General features: G+C 43.5%; 1 protein-coding gene across 14 annotated transcripts in view; it reads right to left on the bottom strand.

The window, feature by feature from the left end:
- The window catches only part of OSBPL6 (oxysterol binding protein like 6), a 206,188-nt gene that overhangs the window by 8,408 nt on the left and 174,508 nt on the right, over positions 1-23,272 (bottom strand). For 8 of the 14 annotated variants that reach the window (XM_043524752.1, XM_043524755.1, XM_043524757.1 and 5 more), the window contains 7 exons: positions 19,398-19,505; positions 15,022-15,159; positions 6,652-6,739; positions 6,173-6,426; positions 1,643-1,780; positions 1,213-1,276; positions 643-721 (listed from right to left, as the gene is read on the bottom strand). In XM_043524752.1, coding sequence (XP_043380687.1) covers positions 643-721; positions 1,213-1,276; positions 1,643-1,780; positions 6,173-6,426; positions 6,652-6,739; positions 15,022-15,159; positions 19,398-19,505 — 869 coding nt within the window. The remainder of the gene's footprint in view (positions 1-642; positions 722-1,212; positions 1,277-1,642; positions 1,781-6,172; positions 6,427-6,651; positions 6,740-15,021; positions 15,160-19,397; positions 19,506-23,272) is intronic. The other 6 variants (XM_043524763.1, XM_043524758.1, XM_043524759.1 and 3 more) reach the window with 1 other exon arrangement.

The raw sequence follows: 23,272 nt of genomic DNA, 5'->3' as shown, positions 1-23,272 counted from the left end.
AGATTCCATACAGAAGCTGTGCTGCCAAAGGGCGGTGTGCACCCAAGATCTAAGATCTGCAGATTCCCAGGCTTTGGGGGTTTGGGAGGCCACACGCTGCTTGACCTCTGTGGCCAAATCCCCTCTCCCCTCCCTGAGGGCTACATTTGAAGGAAGCCATTTGGCCCTGTCTACACAACAGAAGATTTTGAAATGTTTCCCTGTTGTGTTAATCCTGGTTCAGATGAGCCCAGCATTAGCACCCTTGAGAGCCCTACTGCAGACATAGCGCCAGCTGCCGACAGTGTTGAACGGATTTGCTCCGGGCAGCTCAGCACTCCAACGACTGGGTATGGAGTTGTGCCTCCTCACATGCACCTATTTTCCTCTACCAGTGAGATGCTTTTTAGAGAGTTCCCTGGTTTTCCCTCCAAGTGCCTGACTGACTAAGCCTTCAGCCTCCAACAATGCTTCATCACCTCATCTTGCAATGGGAGATCGGAGCTGGGAGCTCACATCCTGCCAGCTGCTAATCCTGTGGGATCTCTACTCCCCCCATCACAATCCATCCAGCCCTCAGAAGGAAGAGCAACTGCCTAGATTTAAAACAAAACAAAACAACAACAACAAAAAACAGCCAAAGGAAACAAGAGAGTAACTTACTTTGGAAAAGTCACATTCAGTGTTCCAATTGGCAGGATTTCCATTGATTTCCCCCAGAACTTATTTTTCCATCTGATATCTAAATAATAGCGAAATATTAGAAAATTACAAAAGACCAAAATATTATACTTTCAGAGATCTATGCAACTAAATGGCATACCGGATGATCTATGCCAGACTGCCTGTTTTGAACAGCACATTAACCTGCTTTGAAGACAGAAAAAGGGTTATTCCGGAGGGACCACCTTATGTCAGAGAGGCTAATGTACCCCTTGTCTCCTAACAGATAACAGTGTGTTCTGTATAAAGCTTTAAATAAAGACAGCCAAACAAATAAACATAATTCAAGTCACTCTGGCAGTGATGATAAAATACTGCATCGGCTCGTTCCTTACAGTTTAAAATTGAAACACTTTAAAGCAACAGGCAGCACTAACGTAATATAATAACTATACTAATCTCTTAAATAAATTCAAGAGAACTACATCCCTAATTATAATAATTTTGAGATCATAACATTTTTATTTGATTAAAAACTTGATCTTTAGGCTTTTGAATTAAAATATATACCTTGCCAAAACACAAAATTCTTTGATTCACAGTGACAGGCAGAAATGGGTGGATGATGGCTAACCTGGGGAAAAAAAATTACAGTGAGGAGTTGTTTAACACAAAAGAAGTCTTTCATTTTTAAAAATCAGTGCACCCGACAGTTACCTCAAGTTAAAAACTGTACAGTCATGTATATTACAAGAAAACAAACAAACAAAAAGCCTCAGCATGTTTAACGTGAAGTAGACTCTATTTTTACAGCCTCCTACATTAAAAAATATATTTTACATAAATCATTTTAGTTTCTTTTACATTTTTTTCTGGATTTAATAACTTTCACATCAAACTCTATTTACTCTAGTGGGAATACAAGCTCTTAACTATAAAGAGAAATTAAAGTCACTCCGCTGTCCAAAGAAATGAAGATTTACATAGAAACGGGTTTTACCTGCTCTGAGAAAAATCGGAATCCTTTGTCTTCCCTAATACATTCATAAGTCTCACCGAGCACTGGATTGAATGGCTTGCTTCCTGCTCTGTAGTAAGTGGAGGCATACCCTGAAGCTGCAAAGGCAGCTATGAGAACCTGTTAAAACACAGAAAAACAGCTAAAGATTCCTCGGTATGCTCTCTCATCATTGTCAATTGTGTGGGCAGCAATGTGAATAAATGTATCATTTAAAAACACTTAATTGCCCCTTTATTCGTTCACTATTTAAAGGGCTACATAGTAACAGAAAACTATCTATGTCCTGCAAAGTAATGAATGGAAAGGAAAGCCTGCAGCATCTGGTTATTTATGTGTCTGAATAATACACAAACCTTTGGGCTGCACATCACCATAGCCTCTGGGCACACAGAAAACATAAAACAATACAATAGGATCTTGCTAATCTACACAGCCCATAATTCACAAACAAAAACTGATGATCTCTCACCATTCCTCAGCAGAGGTTTAATGGCAGAGTTTGTATTAGCTGAAGTCTCACAATATTAAGAATTTATTATGTTTACGAAATATACTACAGAACATTTACTATTTGCTTTGAAGTGCCATTATAGAGGCATTGGTAATGATGACTTCACAGTTGAAGTTGTACTGATATTTTCATTTAGAGAAGGATTAAGATCCCTTTGTTTCTTCCTTTAAATTCAGATTAAATTTTGTCTCCAAATTTGGCACAATAATTCTTCAGAGGACAACTGAATTTTCTATGTAATATTTTTGATAAAATATTTAGTAACTTTACAGTTGTGGCCAGATTTTCAAAATTTTGAAATTTTGTTCTGTTCTTCCTCACATTTGTTTGGGCTCTTCTAGCTAAACAACCAAAGTTCCCACAAACTTCAGAATTCTCTCTCTCTCACACACACACACACAGACCCAATTGTCACATTGCACATAGGCCACTTTTGAACTTTACACTTATGGCATGTCTACACTGCCCTATAGATTGGACTACACGGCTGCGAACAGCAGTGCGCACAAAAGTGCCGTGCAGTAACTCTCCTGTGTGGACACTGCAGACATGAACTAAAAGGTTCCCGGTTCACATTAAGGTCTATGTTAATACAAAGTAGGAACGTTTTAGTTCGCACCTGCAGCATCCATGTGAGGGAGATACAGGGCAGCACTTTGGGGCGCACTGCTATTCACACATCCACAATCTGAACTGTGGGACAGTGTAGACATGTCTGCTGTTTTGGGCCACCCAGGCAGTACAAAATGGCTGTATTTTAGCCATAACTGACTAGAAGAGAATTCCTCTCACTCTCCGCTGGCATAAAGCTGGCAGAGGTGGTGGAGCTGCCTCCTTCACCAGATGTCCCCCCACCCCAGTGCAGGGAGAGGAGGAGGGGGCATCTCAGGGATGCAGCAAAGTATGCCTTGTTCTCTACTGGCGTGAAGTCTCTTAGGGTATGTCTACACTGCAATAAAACACCTGCCGTTGGCCTGGGTCAACTGACTTGGGTTCACAGGGCTCAGGCTGCAAGGCTATAAAACTGCAGTGTAGACGTTAGGGCTCTGGGACACCATGATGCAGGAGAGTCCCTCAGTCTGAACATGTACACTGCAATTTTATAGCCCCGCAGCCCGAGCCCTGTGAGCCAGAGCCAGCTGACGTGGGCCAGCTGTGAGTGTTTTATTGCAAAGTTATAGACATACCCTGAGGGACCTTATACCAGTGGCCTAAAATAGAGCTATTGCTCAGCAGCAGTAACTTAGGCTAGGGCCAGATGGTGCAGGATTGGGGAGTTGCAATTGGTCCAGGACTGCCCTTCCCTTTTGTGCCTGAGCTCTGCTCAGGGTCTGTGGACAATCTGGCCCATAAAAAGATATTCTCCTCATTCAGGATAAACTAACTGAGTTTTCAATCTTAATGTTCTTTATCATAGGTTTTTTTGTGTAATTTCCTAGGTTTTTAAAAAAGCAAACTGCAAAAACAGAAATTCCATCATGTAGCATCGTAGTGACACCCACATGATTCATCAGCAGGATTGGAACCTTTAGATCCATTGTAGAACACTCTGTCACTTGAGCTAATTGAGTAAATGATAGCAGCAGCTGGTTGTCATCCTCTGAATGGACCAGCACTAGAGGGCGATGAGACACTTTCCCAGTTGGTTTCACGGATATTTGCTGACAACAGAGGACTCAGGAATCTTGGGTTCCATTCTAGGCTAAGGAGGGGAATATGCTCTAATCTGCTCATTCCCCCCAAGCATGATCCCTTCTGGCCCTATCCCTCCAGCCTATCCCTGCCCTATTCGTGTCTCTTCCCCCGCCCCATGGCTCACTGTCCCAGTCCCATTCTCTTCTCCTAACCACTCCCACCCTCCATTCTTCAGGCTTCTCATTCCAGTTCCAGTCTCCCACATCTGTACTCCCTGTCCTAGCCTCTTCCAGTCTCATCCTGCCCCACCAGGCTGCTTGCCCAGCCAATCCCACTCAGCTCCTCATCCAATCTGTCTCTTCCCTTCCCCGGCCTCCCATCACTCCCACACCTATGTTACCCCGCCTACTGGCTTCCAGTCGCAGTCTCTTTTCCTCCAATTCTGCCCCCAAGCAGGATGCAGCACTCACTGGCACAGATCTATCGTCTTTAGCGCCTTGAGGAAAGAGAGGTCGCTGAGGGCAAGAATGCGAACCGATGAAGAAAGTGTGGATGGGGTATTGAATGACATCACTGCTTATTTCCTTGCTTTTTACAGTTTGCCTTGGTGGCCTACGCAGTCTAACAACCTTCACTCACAGTTAACATTTGTGTGTGGGTATCCTTAATAAGAAACTACACTAACTAAATAAATGTACAAGTATGCAGATATAATATCCCCAAGCTTTTTATTGTGTTCGGGTGTTTACTCACTAATTTGCAAAATTCACAATGTGCTTCCCAGTCATTAGTGAGACTTAGTGAGGTATAAACTTAAGAATACTTATAGACACTCTCTATAGAATATAAATGTAAGCTATGTCCACAATGGGCAAGCAAACTAAGACAAAGATATAATCACCATTGCCTATTGTACCAACAGCAAACTACCTAGCTGTCACTCTCAAACTCAGGAAAATATCTTATACAAATGATGTACATACTGGACACTGATAAACCAAGGAAGAAAACTGTATAGCCAAGGACTTTTAAATGAAATCCTATGGCCACCAATCCCCATTTATTCAATCCTAGGAACCAATCCCCATATGAACTGTAATTATAGGAAATGGGGTTGGAGTAGGGAGAAATGCCTAATCCAGCCAGGTACTAGATCATTCAGGATTATCAGATCATAACTAATAGCTGGAATTGCACCCTGAAATTATGTGGAACTTTGAGCGGAGCACAGAGCCCTGCGATAGAGCACCCATGGAAAAAAATTAGTGTGTGCTTAGCACCCACCGACAGCCAGCTCCCCCGCTTCCTCCCAGCACCTCCCATCCGCAGCGATGAGCTGTTCTGCAGCATGCAGGAGGCACAGGGGAAGAGGGGGTAGGAGCGGGGACGGGGCGCACTCAGGGGTGGAACTGGGCGGGAAGAGGTGGGGCAGTGGTGGAGCAGGGGGAAGAAGAGGTGGGGTGGGGGCTTGGGAGAAGTGGGGATGGGGGCTGAGGCAGAGCAGGGGTGGGGGCTTGGGGGAAGAGAGTCGGTGGGGGTGACGCCTGGGGCGGAGTGGCGGCCGGGGGTGGAGCATCCCCGGGGCCCGGAGGAAGATGCCACCTGTGCAGACACATGCTTTCAAACAGAGGAAGCAGGCAATCCCCATCAACTAGTTCAGGTGTTTTCTCTCACTACCTCATTGGACTGAGCCTCAACTAGTGCATTGTCATTTCAGCCTCTTTTAATCCAGAAATTAGAAAGCCATGAGACTGCAGACGAATAGGCACCGCCCCTGTGGGTGTTCCAGGGCTGGAGCACCCACGGAAAAAAATAGTGAGTGCTCAGCACCCACCAGCAGCCCCCCCCACCCCACCCCCAGTCAGCTCTGCCCTCTCCCCCCAGTGCCTCCTGCCCACCGGTGAGCCCTGTCGATCAGCTCCTTCCCCTCCCGCCCACTGCCGACCAGCTGTTCAGCGGCGTGCAGGAGGTACTGTGGTGTGAGGGGGAGAAGCGAGGGTGGGCTGTGCTCAGAGGAAGGGGGCGGAACAGGGCGGGGTGGGGGCAGAGCTGAGAAGAGGCGGGAGTGGGGTGGGGGCTTGGGGAAGGGGCAGGGTGGGGGCAAGGCCTGGGGTGGAATGGGGATCGAGCACCCTACGGCAACTCAGAAAGACGGCGCCTCTGATGAGATCAGCATCATCTGGATGGTGATGGAATTACGGTTCCAAAAGTCTCGCAATTTCTCTGAGCAATCTCACATATACAATGAACCAGGGGAATGACAAAATGGAACCCTGTGCAGGATACACACAAGAGCCCCTGGGGAAGATGAGAAAAATCTAAGCTTTTGCATATACAAAGTTGTGCTGTACTAAATTTATTACCATGCGTTCGTACGGATCATCAGTTTCAGCAGCTTTGTCCAGGAGTTCACTGTATTCCAGTTCTTCACAAAGGTGTTGTAAAGTATTAAGAGGTTCATTTAGTTCAACTGGCATGGAGACTTTGGAGAGATCTTTGCCAATATTATTTCTCAAAATATTCCACAGATTGATATTACTGGTATCAGGACAGGGAGCTGGGAGACAAGTCCGACGTCCGTTCCTGAATGCACCTCCTGCTAGCTCACCATTAAGAACTGCATGGGGGGGAAGGAGAGGAAGAAAATATAACTGTATTGAAATCTCCCTTTAAAAACATAACAAAATTCATTCATGGGACCAAATTCACCACTGGAATTGCACTACAGGTGCAATTCCATTGATTTCAGCTGAATTGTGCCTGCTTATACCAGCAGTAAATTTGGCTCATGATCTGAAAACAAATGTAATTTTCTAAAGTTTTTTAAAAATATGGTGTATACTTTGTCGGAAAACGTTGTCTGCAACGCTGGTGTTGTCCTCAGATATGTTATCACTCACATCACTGATATAGGATTCATCATCAGAAGCCTACAGAAGAAAAAATTTAAAAATTAGTGAATGAAATCCAGGACATCACTTATACAGTAAAAACACAAATAAATTAAGCAAAACAAACATTCAAAGGAACCACGTTTAGCCTGGCAGAGCTAAAATTAGGTCTACCAGGTTTGATTCAGTTTGCATGTGCAAAGAACCAATCCCCTAATAGCACCAAGAGAAATTTTATGCTCACTGAATTTTCCTGAATTAAGTGTTATGGAGCCAAACAAAGACCTTCAAATTTATTTCACTTATGACTCTATCTTAGACTTTGTCCACCCGTAGGCCTGGTCTACACTGGGGGGGGGGGAATCAATCTAAGATACGCAACTTCAGCTACGAGAATAGCGTAGCTGAAGTCGACGTATCTTAGATCAACTTAGAATCACTTACTTCGCATCCTCGCGGCGCGGGATCGACGGCCGCTGCTCCCCCGTCGACTCCACTTCTGCCTCTTGCCCTGGTGGAATTCCGGAGTCGACGGCAGAGCAATCGGGGATAGATTTATCGTGTCTACGCTAGATGCGATAAATCAATCCCGAATAGATCGATCACTACCCGCCGATCTGGCGGGTAGTGAAGACGTGGCCTTAGTGTGTCCACGCCCACTCCTGTTGAAGTGTCTGTCCTAGGGCAGAGGTGGGCAAACTATGGCCTGCGGGACTGTCCTGCCCGGCCCTTGAGCTCCCGACCAGGGAGGCTAGCCCCCGGCCCCTTCCTTGCTGTCCTTCCTCCTCCACAGCCACACCGCCACGTGGGCAGCATGGCTGGCTCTGGCCAGGCTGTGCGGCTGCGAGCTCCTGCTGCTCTGAGCGGCATGGTAAAGGGGCGGGGAGGTTCGATAAGGGGCAGGAGGTTCCAGGAGACAGTCAGGGGACAGGGAGCAGGGGCGGTTGGATGGGTCTGGGGTTCTTTGGGGGGCAGTCAGGGTGCGGGAAGTGGGAGGGGGTGGATAGGGGGCAGGGACCAGGCTGTTTGGGGAGGCACAGCCTTCCCTACCCGGCCCTCCATTTAGTTTCGCAACCCTGATGTGGCCCGCGGGCCACAAAGTTTGCCCACCCCTGCCCTAGGGAGAGGATAAGAGAACAAACAACACTTAATTAGATGTTAGTCACATTGCTTAATGCAGTCGTGTAAGGAGCTCAGATACTGCAGTGATGAGTGTGGTATAAGCACCTACATAGAAGAGGAGTCCTTAGCTTCAGTGGGAGTTGGATCAGGCCCTAAAAGAGCGAAAATGCTAATACAGTCCATCTTCATCTACTTACATGTCTTTCTCCCTATGTTCTACCACAATACCTGAGGTCAGCTGGGACTCTTTTGCTAACAGGCCCTTATTTTTAAATATCAGGATTGGAGACATGGCTTTCGCAGTACACAGCCCTCGAGCTCTGGAATTTGCTTTCCCTGTGCATCCATCAGAGTCCAAATCTGTTGACTTTCAGGTTATGGAGCAACCAGTTCACTTAGGTTTTTGTGTGTGTGTGTGTGTATATATGAATAAATGTAATACATTTGCTGAGTTTTTTTGCACAGGTGGGTATAGTACAATGAAAAATAAAAATGAACACAAGTATTACTTCTCTCATTTTAAAGTGACTTAACGCTAACATCACTCCAATAGATGAAGGAATTTCAAATCAGGAGTTCAAGCCAGTTTTTACAATAATTTGACCTATTTTATTTCCTTCCATTTTAAGTCACCAAAGTTGCTGCTGTGAGACTGTTGTATTGCCTGCTCACACTTAAATGTCATAGCACAACCCAAAACAACTGTTTTACTACCACTGTACTGAAGCAGGAAGTCTGCCTATGGTAGTGACAAAGGGATGTTGCCAGGTTAACATATTCTAAATGCTTTTCTTCTGTTATAAGTAGAGCTATGTGAATGACTGATTTTTTTGGTTTCCTGGCAGTTCCAAAAAACAAAAACAAAAAAACCCACCCAAAATTACTTCTGGGCAGACTCAAAACAAATTTTTTTGAAGCTTTTGGTGAATTGAAAAGTCCAAACAATGTGTTCTGGTTGAACTAAATGTTTTGTTTGGCTTGAAACATAACATTTCATTTAGATTTTGAGCATTTTTTAAAAATAAAATTGAAGAATTTTTTTCTGCTGTGCAGCGCAGTACACAGTACAATACATAGCTGTACATGGCAACAGAGCACAGTGCAGTTTGACACGTTCAAATGTATGGCTATTCAGTCATACAGGGCAAGACTGGGTGCACAAGTGTGGTAACTGCATATGCAAATAGCTAATTAGATCTCTGTGCATACATACAAGGGGCACACATATATATATATATGAATGCATGGTACAGACATATGACCTGGAGTTTGCAATCACAGTAATTGGGCATGCAAAAAAACCTGCATAGTAATTTTATACATGCAATTCTAAAAAACGTGTCTCACAATTTCATTAGTTTATCATGCAGGCATCACAAAATGCTCTCTGGTCCTTAAAGATTACCATCAATCTTCCTAACTTATATTGCAAGCAGGTATTTCAGAGCACGTCATAACAATAATCAAAGTATGGCTCAGGGTAGAAATATGTCTGTGCCCTGCATGCACTTGTAAATATGAGGCTAGTAGCTCCTCCTAAACTTTCCTTTCCACTTGCTTCCTCATGAAATGCCGTGCTGGCTTGGCAGGAAAGTGTTTGTTATCGGCAGATAATGGAATTGCATGATGGATCACTTAGCCGTGATGCAGCACAACTTTTCCCATACTGCTTCAGAATGGCTGAGTTTCCACTTTATATGTAACCAAGCCCCAGGGTTAATTTCCTGCTTTCAGTTTTCCTGTCTAGTACACTGTCCTGTAGAAGCCAGTGCCATTGTAATCTGGGGACTGAAACATTTAGCTGAACAATGGGGAGCTCAGGACATGTGCCATTAGGCAGACATTAGAAAGCCAGTCAGCTTTCAAAGGTGAAGTGGAAAAGGAGCATCGAGGTTTGCTCCCTGGACCAGGCCACTTGAGATGTATCATATTGTGTGCAACAGACTGATCCAGTGTCACAGCAAGTAGAATTACATTCCATCCACATACCACATAATGTATAGTTCCACACACACACTCTGAAGAAGAGCTCTGTGTGGCTCAAAAGCTTGTCTCTCTCACAAACAGAAGTTGGTCCAATAAAAGATATTACCTCATCCACCTTGTCTCACACACATTCGCACTCATTCTTTATTACTGATGTTAGGTTTTTTTAAGAAGAGTTATTTTTACTTTTTTTAGGCTTAAACTGCCTGATAAGCTCTCTTTAATTAGCATATTTTTATCCTGTAGAACAAAAAATAAATCACAGCTCAAGGAACTGCAAAGTTATATAAACAGAAATTCCTGATTTTGAAGCTGCTTTTGCCATTCAGCTGATATCAGTGTTAGGTTATTTTGCAAATTATTATTTTTAAAAAACATCTGTGTTGGTCTTTCCAAACAAAATTTTTTTTTCCTAAAAAGTTGAAAATTCCAAAATACTACACAATGCATGAAAACTGCAAAGTAATGATTGTCAGACATATATTATTAGTGTGACTTAAGATAATCAAAGCTTAAATGTTATAAAACATGCTGAAATTTGTTCATGTCTATGTAGCTGATCCAGAGGGAGATGGTAACAATACATTGTACACCTGGTAGATCTACAAATTGAATTAAGAAATTCTATTCTCCAGATGGAGAACCCTGGCCACACTGTTCTTGTGGCATCCTGTGCCAGAGAATTGAGAGTTTTCCTGGTCAAAGGTACAGTACATTGGCACACTCTACCATGAGTAAGCTAATAATGCCGAAAAGATGGAGGGAAAACATGGCAATTGTACAACATCACTTCATTACTGTGTTTTAAATAGACTAAAAAAATGTAAAGAATTAGTCAAGGTATTTTTAATACTGCCCCCGTGGCCCTCCAAATGTCAGATAAGGGAGAAATGTTTCAAAAAATCCTACCAAACTGAACAAGCAATATTTTTAAAGCTTTAATACACACAGAGAAAATGTAATTACTTTCTTCTGTGGCATACAGCAAGCTAACCAAAACAAAATTATGCTCTTGGATATGAAGCATTCTTTTTGGACCCATATTTGTTAAGGGTCATTTAAGAAGACATTCATTTTTCATCACCCAAAATATCTTATGATGCTTCACTTAACTTTTTAATATCTTCAAAAATCCTAACAGTAATTCAGATTTGTCAAGAATAAAACAGGAGAACTAACTTAGCATCTGTTCGGTGTTCCTTTGTAATCCCCCACATTACAAGCTCCACAGAGAAAGTGGGAAGGAAGGAAGGAATTAGCTTCTCAAATTTAACTGAGCACATATGGCACACTGTACCTTACTCACCAAGCTCCGCATGAAGACTAAAATTTTACCTCCTCTATTTTAAAAGACTGTTGTGCTAGAGAGAAACTGACACTAGATAATTATGAAATCCTGCCTCATTGACTCATGGGCTGGGGGAACAGAAAGTGCCAGCATGTCGCTGATAAAAGAGCCATCCCGCCAGTGCAAGGCACAGCATACGTGCTATTCAGCAGGCAGCCTAACCATGCTAGATATCCTAGATAGCAGCCCATATACCTGGGGTGCTAAACATGCTAGTTAGCAGAACATATCCCCATGGGTGCACGGCCAGGACAGAGGCCAGGTCCTACCCGTGGTGTCCTCCTGAGGGCATGGCTACACTGGAAACGTCAAAGCGCTGTCGCGGGAACGCTCCCACAGCAGTGCTTTGAAGTGCGAGTGTGGTCGCGCGCAAGCGCGGGGAGAGAGCGCTCCTGGTAATCCACCTCCATGAGGGGATTAGCTCGGAGCCGGTCTACACTAGCGCTTTACAGTGCTCAGACTTGCTGCGCTCAGGGGGGTGATTTTTCATATCCCTGAGCCAGCAAGTTAGAGCGCTATAAAATGTAAGTGTAGACAAGCCGTCAGTGGCTGTAATAGAGATTCTGTCCACTTGCTTCAGGGGGAAATTGGAAGTAATAGGCTCCATACCCCCTCTTCCCAATAAACACACATGGCTCAGCCCAGGGCAGAACTTGACTTTTGTAAGTAATAGCAGCATCCCCCACCTGCCTTTTGGGCAGATAGCAGCAGAGCACTATAGTGGTGGCAGCTGCAGAATGCCACATCACAAGAGAGGAGTTTAACCCTTAACATGAATGTCATGTTCTAAGACAAAAGATGGGAATGTACGAAACTCATCTTCTTTCTCTCTCCCACGCCCTGTCCCCAGTCACCTTCCTAAGGCCTCCCTGGTTACCTGCTAGCAAAGGCCATTCCCCTCTTAGCACAGGTGCTGGAAGTGCCAACTGCACAGGCTCCATTCTACACAGAACTGACCTTTCCCACCAGCCTGATCATTGGGATGGAGCTGCGAAGGGCTCTGTGCCAGGAACTCTCCCACTCTACATCTGCTCAAACTACTCAGAGCTATCCACCCCCTGCTTCTTACATCCAGGAGTTAGGGGATAGGGCTTGCCACCAGGAAAGAGAGAGGTCGGGCAGAAGAACTGGGGGAAAAAGGTTCTTTGCAAGGGAGGTAGGGGGGTGGTTTGGGACTGGCTCTTCCCACCATTCCTGGGTAGGTCTCACTTCCAATTAGCCACTGCTCCAACATCTTCCCTGGCATGATGCCCCTTATTGGGTACTGCCAAACCCAAATAAACTGGCCAGTCTTGAACTTGCAAAATACCTCACACCGCCCTATGACAAGAGCATATGCAGAATGGTATTTATTGTAGAACAGGAACAAAAACTTTTTAAGTATCCTCCCAGTAACTTTCTGTTCCTCAAAATTAATTAACGTGCACACACATGAATGAGAGAAGGGAAAAAATTGGTTATTTTGTTATTTCATTAATATTTTCCCCTTGAATAAACGAATTGATTTTGTCAGGCATTCCCTGGTTTCTCTCCTCTCTCTGTATCGATTGGTCAGCAGATAGTAACTAAAAGAGCTGCTCACTGGGGTGAATGACGTAAGAAGTGGTTTTCCTGCCGACCATCACAATGGATGCAGTGCAACAACAAGCTGGTTCGGTATTAGGTGACACCAGCACAGGCTAGGTGCTCAGTGAAGCAGGAAGCTGAACTCCCAAGCCTTGCACAGTCATTTGTACTCCCTGGAGAGGTTTATTCCAATTATAAAATTAAAAGATTTTCAGTTTAAAACAGTAAGCGTAAGAATAATAAAACCTAGCTCTTTTGTAGCGCTCTTCATCCATAGATCTCAAAGTGCTGAAAACAATTACATTAGTTGGGGGATGGTTCCTGGAGGAACCCTTCTGTGAGCAGCTCAGGTTATAGATTCCAGCCCTCGGGGACTGAAAATACTGCAATCCAGGGCCTTGAGATTAGGGGGAGTAAGGAAGAAAATTATGGTTTTTCCTATCTCCAAAAGGGGCTAAAATAAACTATTTATTTTGATGGCAAGTCGAATAATACAGTTAAAGAGTCTGTTTTTTAAACTAAAGGCGGATTTTCCAAAGAGCTAAGCATCCAGCAGCTCGCTTGAGATAAATAACAAAAACACTGGAGGCCTTTGCATGCTTTCACTCCTTGGAGATTTGTTCTCTTTGCTAAATTTGATAGTAGCCTAGACCAGTGCTACTCAAAGTGGTGGTCCGCGGACCGGCTGCCGGTCCCCGAGCCATCGGCTGCCGGTCTGTGCGCACATTGGAAAAAAAAATGCCGGTCCTCCACATCAGATAGCTTGAGAAGCACTGGCCTAGACTGTGTTTCACCTGGTGGAGCTGTGGGATCTCCACTGTGAAGCCTATGAAGTTATTTTAGCTGGCTCTCAAGTTGCCTTAAATAGAGAAACTAGCTATTTTCTTCTTTTATTAAAAGATGCTTTTACTCTCAGCTACTTCCAAGCCTTACATGTGGCAGTGGGTAGTAGAATACAAGAGAGTTTTAAGTGTCCTGTGTCTCTCTTCAGGGGTGCTTTAGTCTGCGTCATGTTAACATTAAAGGCTCCTCACAGCAGATGCTCTGACTGAGGTTGAAGTAGAACCTGGAGCTGCTGGTTTCAGTAAACAATTTGAAGGTCTTATTTGTCTATGCATCCTAAAGAGCAACATTGTTCTTATATGTTTTAAATGGATTAAAATTATTGTTTATTTATTTTAATTTCAAGGTATCAGCTATGGAAACATCCAGTTGGGGAATTCACTCTCTGAGCTAGTCTGTAGTCTTGAGAAATCTGCTGAATCAGCACCCTGCAAAGACGCTACTGCTCTCCTAAGGAGGTTGGGTGTTCAGAGCAAGAAATCTGCCACTTGCTCCCAATCCTTTCACATCAGGCAGTCGCTATGTAACAACAGGATGTTGCTCCCTTCCCCTGAAGTGTGAAATCACTTTTCTTTGTGTGGTATAGTGTAGGGTTAGGAAAATGAAGCCTGAAAAGGTGTACAAGTGCAATGTAATTTAACAGCAGGCAAGGTAACAACAGGGGGCTAGAGAGAAGAGGATTATTGCAGCTCTTAAAGAATGTGGGTGCAAACTTTATCACTAAGGGCTCAGGATTCAACAAGGATGCTATTCGGAAAGATGAAGTGATTCCATTTAGAAATTCTACAATAGCACTTTTAAAAAGTCGTAGTTAAAAGCACATGATTATCCACAAAAACCACAATAGGGGATTTAGAGACACTGTCTAGCACAAACAGAAGAAAAAATTAAGGGAAGTTCCACATGCCACTCATCCAAGCATGGGAGAATTCTGCAGTGTAAATCCTCAGCACACCATTCCAAACGCTACGTAAACATCTGGAACAACCCAGGAGAGTTAGGGATCGCAGCATTATTCTGTGGCCTGAACTATTCCTGACTGCTGTAGTTTGCAGTTTGAACAACCCCCTTGCCCAGTTTTCCAGATACTACCTATACTTTCAGTCACAGACAGTGACTTTGGGTAATTTTTTTTTTTTAATTCAGATGGTTTCATACAGATTAGTGGCCACCCACAGACACACATTATGGATCCCTTCCATCTTACCCTTATATGGAGATTTGCATTGTCTAGCAAGGATAGATACCAAATACACTGCATTTCTACACAATAATTCTAATTTCTGTGACTCTCCATGGACCACTTAAGAGTCTCAGGATTACTTGTCAATGCTACTTACAGAACATTTCCGAATTAGGGTCAAAGGTTCATTTGGTAATTGTTGTCTTATGCTATCTGATCCCATTGCTATTAAGATTATTGACAAACAGCACATGACACAGTGCTATGGCCTACCTCATTTTCTGATGAGCTTGCCGACAAAAGCACTTCCTGTGCATCAAAGAATTCGGAGACAGATTCGGACATAGAGAGCCTGCTCTCATGAGAAACTTGCTGAGACAAGGGGAGATTGACATGGATTTGTTCACCAGTCTGTAAACAAAACAAACACAAGGACTTAAAATACTATTTCTAATAGATAAAACCTGTGCATACAGGGTAAGAGATGGAGCGTAGGAAAAATTATCCATGTGAAACACTTATTTGAAGTACATATTTGGGCCAACATTTCCATAGAAACTTGTCTACAATTAACAAACGAGACTTGAAATATTACCAAAAAAAATCTAGTCCTCTGAATAATTACACATCCATCAAAATGAGATATAGTCCTATTCAGAAGCAGAAGTAAGTAAGCTTCAGTATTCAGAGTAGCAGCTGTATTAGTCTGTATCTGCAAAAAGAAAAGGAGGACTTGTGGCACTTGTTGCAACCAATGAAGTGAGCTGTAGCTCACGAAAGCTTATGCTCAAATAAATTTGTTAGTCTCTAAGGTGCCACAAGTCCTCTTGTTCTTTAAGCTTCAGTAGTGTGTATAATCACGGATCTGGATTCTGTACCCAGAGGAACAGCTTTGTGGACTTTTGTTGTATAGTGCTAAAGCATTTCAATTATGAGCTCCAAAGACGTTTGGGATGGAGACATCTTTCATAATATTTTTCATTAACCACATGGGAACTATCCGTCATCAAAACAAAAAAATGGCTTAAAAGGCTGGGGGGTTATTTTTAATTATTATTTTCAAATTAATGCCCCTCTTAATTTCAGTAGTGACAAAATAATCTCTTGAAACATGGCGATGTTCAGAAAAGTGATTACTGCAACTTCTTACTCCATACAGCAGTTCCCTGTGTGTACTCTGAGTCATATTCGGATTACTTTGGACAACAATAAATGGTTATTGATATCTGCACCAAAGAGCCAATACAGCTAAGGAGAATGAGCTGGTATGGCTTGAATCAATATAATTGTACACTACGGGATACATTACTCTTTCCATGGGACAACGCGGAGAGAGGGAGAAAAAAATTCAGAGAGGTTTTCCCTATATCATTTCATTGGGGTGGAGAGAGGAGTCGGGATTGCTCCACTGTGGAATGAACAGAGGGTTCTCTCCCACACGCCCCGGATACTTGCTGAGACACATGAGGACAGTGAAGACTCTGCAGAAGACCATAGCCGGCATACAGAGGCCCTGTGACTTCACACAAGCCCTTCCCGCTCCTCCTGTCACTTGCCCAATTCTCTAACATTGTGGCTCCACTGATGCCATCTAGCCCAGGCTTCCTCCACAACAAGCTGCCCCCAAAATACTCCCTTAAAGGAGGTTTCCACGGTGTGGAGAGACTGCACAAAATTATCATCTTGTCCTCGTGTAATGGTTCTCAGACCTACAGAGCAGCCTCTATGGCATCTGGAGGAGGAACATGAACAGATCTGGGGCCCACAATTTGGCTCCAAGTTATAATTAATGATGATGATACTTGAACAAGAAAAGGGCCAACTTGACACTCAGCTCCCAGGGGGAGCTTACAGGGCTGGCAGTTAGAAAAATATATCTTTACTTCTGAATTGTGTGCATTTGATGCAGTACAAAAGTTGCTGAGATACAATACACCTGGGACCCAATGAAACAATTCCTGTTCGGAGTACAAGTGCACTCCTTACTAACCTCAGCACAGAAACCCTGAAAACTTTTTTGTTGACATGTTAGTCTACACAAGCTACTAATACTGTAACACTATTTTACAAAGTTGTCTCAATTTGTACAATAGTTAATTATAAATACAAAAAATATAAGTTAAACACCATTTTTTCACCACTGATGTTTGGGAAAATGAGTGTTTAAGTGATGGGGCTTTTGTGAGCTTGTTGATGCTTTATGGTGTTTGACTGATCATAATCATCAGAGGGGTCTAGTTTATTGTTGTTATTTATATAAGAAGGCCATTAAAGTTTTAACATTTTGCACGGACTGTACTTTTTTTTTTTTTTTTTGCTAATTAGTGTAATGCACCAGAGCCAACTATAAGTGCTGAAGAAATCAAATTAAACAAAGTATTAAATGTTTGTAAATATGCCAAAATGTGAATACTTTTTTCTAAACTTGATTTAAAAAAATACTGTGGAGTGCATTTTCAGAAACACAGCCTGCCTTCAGCAGGAACAAATGTCACTTGCGCAATGAATTGCTGCAATAATTTGAATAGCTTGGAGGGGCAGCTGCTCAAATTTTTGCATATAATTCATTTTGGGGTACAAAAATGCAGGTGCAAACAGGGAGGCCACATATTACCCTGATTGAAAAATATACCCACACTGTACATATGACTACACTGCAGAGAGATGAAGAGAAGGAGTCAAATTCAGACCTGGTGAAACAGGTCCAACTCTATGAGCTCCAATAGTCAATACACATTTATGCCAAAATATATGTGTATATATTGAAAAGTAATAACTAAGTAACATTAATGTTAACCACCAAAAACAAAATAAAAAGAATTAAAAAAAAGTCTGTGTTAAAGCTTTAACTCCAGACCGTTGTGCCTTTCCATTGTTGGACACGTTATCCTCCATCTACAGATTCCACAATGCTGGGTTCCAATCAAATTGTATTTTGGATTTTCCAAAATCAAACACACAAATATCTTAACATAGATTTAGACTATTCTTTCTCGTTGGGAAAATAATTAAGAGACAAATGGTACCTTAACTGAAATGGCTTGACACATCTGAAAAACACGCTTCTAAATGGAAATGCCGGATGGAAAACATATTGGTGAAATACCAACACAGACAACAGTGATAGACACACAACATTAATTTCTGATATATACCCAAATTCAGATCTATTCTTCTTGTGAAGTAAACTGAACTGCCATTCACACAAATACTCAATAGAGGGTATTTTTTGTTGACTGAGGATAGAGAGGCATTAAGGACCAGATCTGGCAAACACTTACTGCCAGCATAGTGCTTACTTTGTTCAGTGATCCCCTTGACTTCCCTGTGATAAATGCAAAGTAATGCACATTGGAAAACACAATCCCAGCTATACATACAAAATGATGGGGGTCTAAATTAGCTGTTGCCACTCAAGAAAGAGATCTTGGAGTCGTGGATAGTTCTCTGCAAATAACCGCTCAACTTGCAGCAGCAGTCAAAAAAGCTAATAATGTTAGGAACCACTAGAAAAGGGATGGATGATAAGCCTGAAAATATCATAATACCACCATATGAATCCATGATATACCCACACATTGAATACTGTGTGCAGTTCTGGTCATCACACCTCAAAAAAGATATATTAGAATTGGAAAAGGTACAAAGAAGGGCAACAAAAATGACTGAGGATATGGAACAGCTTCTGTATGAGGAGAGATTAAAAAGAATGGAACTTTTCAGTTTGGAAAAGAGATGACTAAGACGGAATAAAATAGAGATCTATAAAATCATGAATGGTGTGGAGAAAGTAAATAAGGAAGTGTTGTTTACTCCGTCACATAACACAAGAACTAGGGGTAACCCAATGAAATTAATAGGCAGCAGGTTTAACACAAACAAAAGGAAGTACTACTTCACACAGTCAACCTGTGGAATTCAGTGCCTGAGGAGGTTGTGAAGGCCGTAACTATACGGGGGTTCAAAAAAGAACTAGTAAGTTCATGGAGGATGGGTCCATCAACAGCTATTAGCCAAGATGGTCAGGAATGCAACCTCATGCTCTGAGTATCAGCAGCTTGTGATTTCCAGAAGCTGGGAGTGGATGACAGGGAGTGGATCGCCCAATGATTGCCCTGTTCTGTTCATTCCCTCTGAAGCACTTGACATTGGCCACTGTTGGAAGACAGGATACTGGGCTAGATGGACCACTGGTCTGACCCAGTATGGCCGTTCTTATGACCATCTACAGTAATAAGCACCAGGCCCCATAAGCATTTGCAGGACTGGGCCCTGACACACTGCAAGCAACCAAGATACAGTCATTCTCAGGTACTCATCTGATTACATAAAAATACAACAGAATCTCACTAATTCCCACTTCACTAATCCATATGCAATAATTTATACTCAAAATCAGTGAGGTCTCTCCCTTTCTCAGCAGAGGTTTAATAGCAGAGTTCTCCAGTGAGATCTCACATTGCTAAAACTTCACTGTTTTCATGGAAGATACTCCAGAATATATCCTCCTTCCTTTTTATATATAAATGTGCTTGTTCACTTACAAGCCAATTTGCAAAATTCAATAATTTGCACAAGGTCTCTCAGTTATTAGTGAGAATTAGCTAGGTTCGATTGTACACTAATTCCATTAAAGGCCAAAGTCTTACCTCATCGGGACTAGGGATAATATTTACACTGACAACCTGATCACAAATAACAGACTCAGAATGTATTCTGTTCAAGCGACTCCTTAGTTCAGCATTCTGGTTGAGAGCCTTAAAATAAAAATTGCACATTTAATTTCAAATGAAAAAGCAAGCATAAAACAGAGCCAAAAAAACCAGCAGCTGAACTACATACTTCCCAGAAGTGTCCTAATAAATTACAGAATCTCCTTAGCTGCATTTTTATACCCTTTCTGGCCATCAGGTATGTGATTCATATCGGGGTTTTTTTTTTCCTTTGATTTCAGCAATTTTCACATGTTAAGGAGAGTGATGTTCTTCCATTACACAGCAATGATATTCTGCCCGTCTTCGTTCTTTGTGTAGCTCAAAGTGTTTGGGAGATATACCACTGGGTTATGTACATTCTGAAAATGGGGTGTGAAAAGAGCAAGGAAGAATGAAGCTGCATCAGATTACTAAAGAGATACCCCCCCACACATGTGCCAAAAGAGGCACCACTTGTGTTACAGCTGTGAGGCAGGTACTGAGCTTGGGCTGCCAGCACGAAGAGCAAACCAAAGGAAACAGCTAACCCCAATGCAAAACCAGAACAGTTGGCTCATGACGTGATTTTCAAAATACTCACATTAAGGGAAACATACAATGCATACACAGAAACATTAGTGTCAACTTATTCACAGCCCAGGGTGAACAAGACCTTTACAGATAAATACACAGACAAGATTCTTGCTCCAAATGGTTCACACTCTATATACACATAGGATGGGGGGATGGGATGCAACAGGAAGTAGCAATAGAGTTAGTTCATATATTGTAATTACACAATTTTTTATTTCAAGTTTTCTTTCTACTTTCATTTCCTATTGTCTATTTTATTAACACATTCTGAGGCGAGGATTAGGTTGTACAGGTCTCTTGGTAGTTGTGTGCTTTAAGGAGGGACCGGGGGCGGGAGGTCAGGAAAATGTTCCAGGAGAAGACAATGACACAGAAAAGGCATAGAGACAAGATCAAGAAATCACAAAGGATATGTCTACACTGCAATTAGACACCTGTTGCTGGCCCAAGCCAACTGACAGGGCTCCAGGTAAGGGGCTATTTAGTTGCTGTCAAGCTCTGGGACCCTCCCACCTCACAGAGTCCTGGAGCCCAGACACCAGCCCAAGCCTGAATGTCTACACCACAATTAAACAGCCCCTTAGGTTTAAAGTGCAGTTAGATACCCACAGCTGGCCCATGCCAGCTGACTCGGGCTCAGGGGGCTGTTTGATTTCAGTGTAGACATCTGGGCTCGGGGAACCTCCCACCTCACAGTGACCTATAGTCTGGGCTTCAACCTGAGCCCAAGCCCAAATGTCTAGCAATTCTCAATCTGTGGTCTGCAGACCCCCACTATGCCTAAGGGGTCCACAAAAACTTAGACTGAAAACTAATTCAACTGTATATACACAGGCAATAGATTTCCAAAGGGGTCCAGCACTTCCATTCAAAATTTTTTAGGGGTCTGCAAATGAAAAGTGGTTGAAAATCACTGGTCTACACCGCTATTAAACATCCCCTTCCTTAGCCTAAGCCTGAGTCAGCTGGCATGGGCCAGCAGCAGGTTTTTAACTGCAGCATAGATGTACCCGTACCCTTACCCTGAGCCCTGCAAGCCCAAGTCTGCTGGCAAGGGCCAGCCATGAGTATTTAATTGCCGTGTAAACATACCCAAAGCGGGCGATTAGTTGTGACACTTTAGTGGAGCAAAAGGGGCAATATTATTATTATTGTTGTCTGATCTCAGCTCATCTGATGTAGGAATCTGCTCTGCTCTCTAGTGTCCAAATCCTTCTCCTATAGAAGTCAACAGAGTTTTGCAATAATAAGCACAGTGACAGATGGGTCAATAGAATTTCGCTAATGCAGTAATAGAATTCTTTTATTCCTGATTTTTAAAGTAATTAATTGTATCTGATGTGTGGCTGTTCTTGTTTTGTTTTCTGTTTGAGGCATTCTGTTAAGCTGCTACTAATCAAGACAAAGGAAAATATTACAAATATGCATAGGTGGATTAGGTGTTTGTGGGGCCCTAGGCCAGAGCGAGTGGGGCCCCTCCCCACCCCTTCCACCTGCAGTCTCCCCCGCCCGCCTGGCACTCCTGCCAGAGAGTGCAGTTGGGGCGTAGGGGCTTCCCCCGCCCACCCGGCGCTCCTGCCTGGGAAGTGGGGTTGGGGAGCGGCAGCTTCCCCCGCCTGCTCAGAGCTCCTGCCAGGGAGCAGGGTCGGGGCGTTGGGGCTTCCCCTGCCCCAGCAGGAGTGCCGGGTGGGCGGGGGGAGGGGGGAGTGGGGCAATCCCCTGCACCCTGACCCCTCTCCCCAGCAGAAGCACTGGGCGGGTGGAGCGGGTCGGGACACAGAGGCACCCATTTTTCTGGGAGGCCTACAATTAGCCAGGGCCCCTGGGCACAGACCCCATTGGCCCAGTGGCTAATCAGTCACTGCAAATATGTATATTTAAAAGGAGGAAATGAACGGGAGACCAAAAAGTTTCTACAAATTCCTGTAACTATCCTTTTCACTGACTGTGAGAACTCCTGGTATGAAGTGCTAATGGACAGTTAACTCCTGATGATAAATGCATGTCACCACTCTATGTGATATACACAACTATCTTTAACAAACTGTTCCATTAAACCAGCGGTTCTTAAACTTCATTGTACTGCAGCCTCCTTCTGACGACAAAAATTACTACATGACCCCAGGAGGGAGGACCGAAGCCTGAGCCCACGCTTCGGCCCCAGGCACTGGGGCTCAGACTTCGGCCCCTGGAGCTGGGCTCAGGCTTTGGCCTAGTGATCCCATTAAAATGGCGTTGCAACCCACTTTGGGGTCCCAACCCAGTTTGAGAACCGCAGCATCATGGGAGGTGTGTGCACCCCAGTTTGGGGAGGCTAGCCCCCTACCCCACCCCTTCTATCCGAGGCTCCCCCTGCTCCCCCGCTCTCGGAGGCCAGCCCACCGGAGCAGCCCAAGCCCAGGCTGGCCTGCCGGTGCCAAGAGCAGCTCCGAGTTCTGGCCAGCCCTCTGGCACCCAAAGCAGCCTCAAGCCTGGGCCGGCCCGCTGATGCCCAGAGAGCCCCGAACCCTGGCAGCCTGCTGGCACCCAGAGCAGTCTGGAGGAGCCCGACGCCACGGCCAGCCAGGGCAGAGTCCTGAGCCCGGGCCTCCCAGAGGAGCACTGAGGCCCAACATGGCCTGGTCCCAGGGCTGCAGTGGGGAGCATTAGTGGAGGTTTTGGGGAGGCTTAGCCTCCCCCAGCCTCCATTACCCGCCACTCATGCACTCCATTAAACAACACTTTAGAAAAAACAGATCTCCATGTTCAAATCACAACGTTTTACAGTGAGAGCTGAGTGAAATTTTTCAGGCAAATATTTTATTCACCAAAATATACAGTTAGGGGGCAACCAAAACTTTTTGGGTCAAGCTGAGCAAACAGTTTCAGTCAAGAGAAAAAGTCAAAAAAAACTGCATTTCTATCATTTCAAAATGAAAATTTTGAAACAACAAATCAAAACGTTGCCTAAATTTAATTTTTGTAAATTATTTAAAAACCAAAAATGAAATTAAACATTTTGTGTCAAACTAAACATTTCAGTTGACCCAAACTGAGGTTTTTTGTTTTGTTTTATTCAGTTTTTCTTTTCATCAAGAAAATCAAAAATTTGTTGTTTGGGGTCTACCTGAAACTATTCTATTTTTTGAGCTTTTGGTTTGGCCAGAAAACTGAAAAAATCAATTATTTGTATAGTTCTATTTATAATATATGCTGGATGGTCAAAATACAGCCCTTACACTGAATAAAGTGTCCAT

Source organism: Chelonia mydas, chromosome 11 (assembly GCF_015237465.2).
Source record: "Chelonia mydas isolate rCheMyd1 chromosome 11, rCheMyd1.pri.v2, whole genome shotgun sequence".
NCBI classification, from domain to species: Eukaryota; Metazoa; Chordata; order Testudines; family Cheloniidae; genus Chelonia; species Chelonia mydas.
The sequence above is the reverse complement of the archived record's forward strand: the minus strand, read 5'-3'. Positions and strand labels throughout refer to the sequence as shown.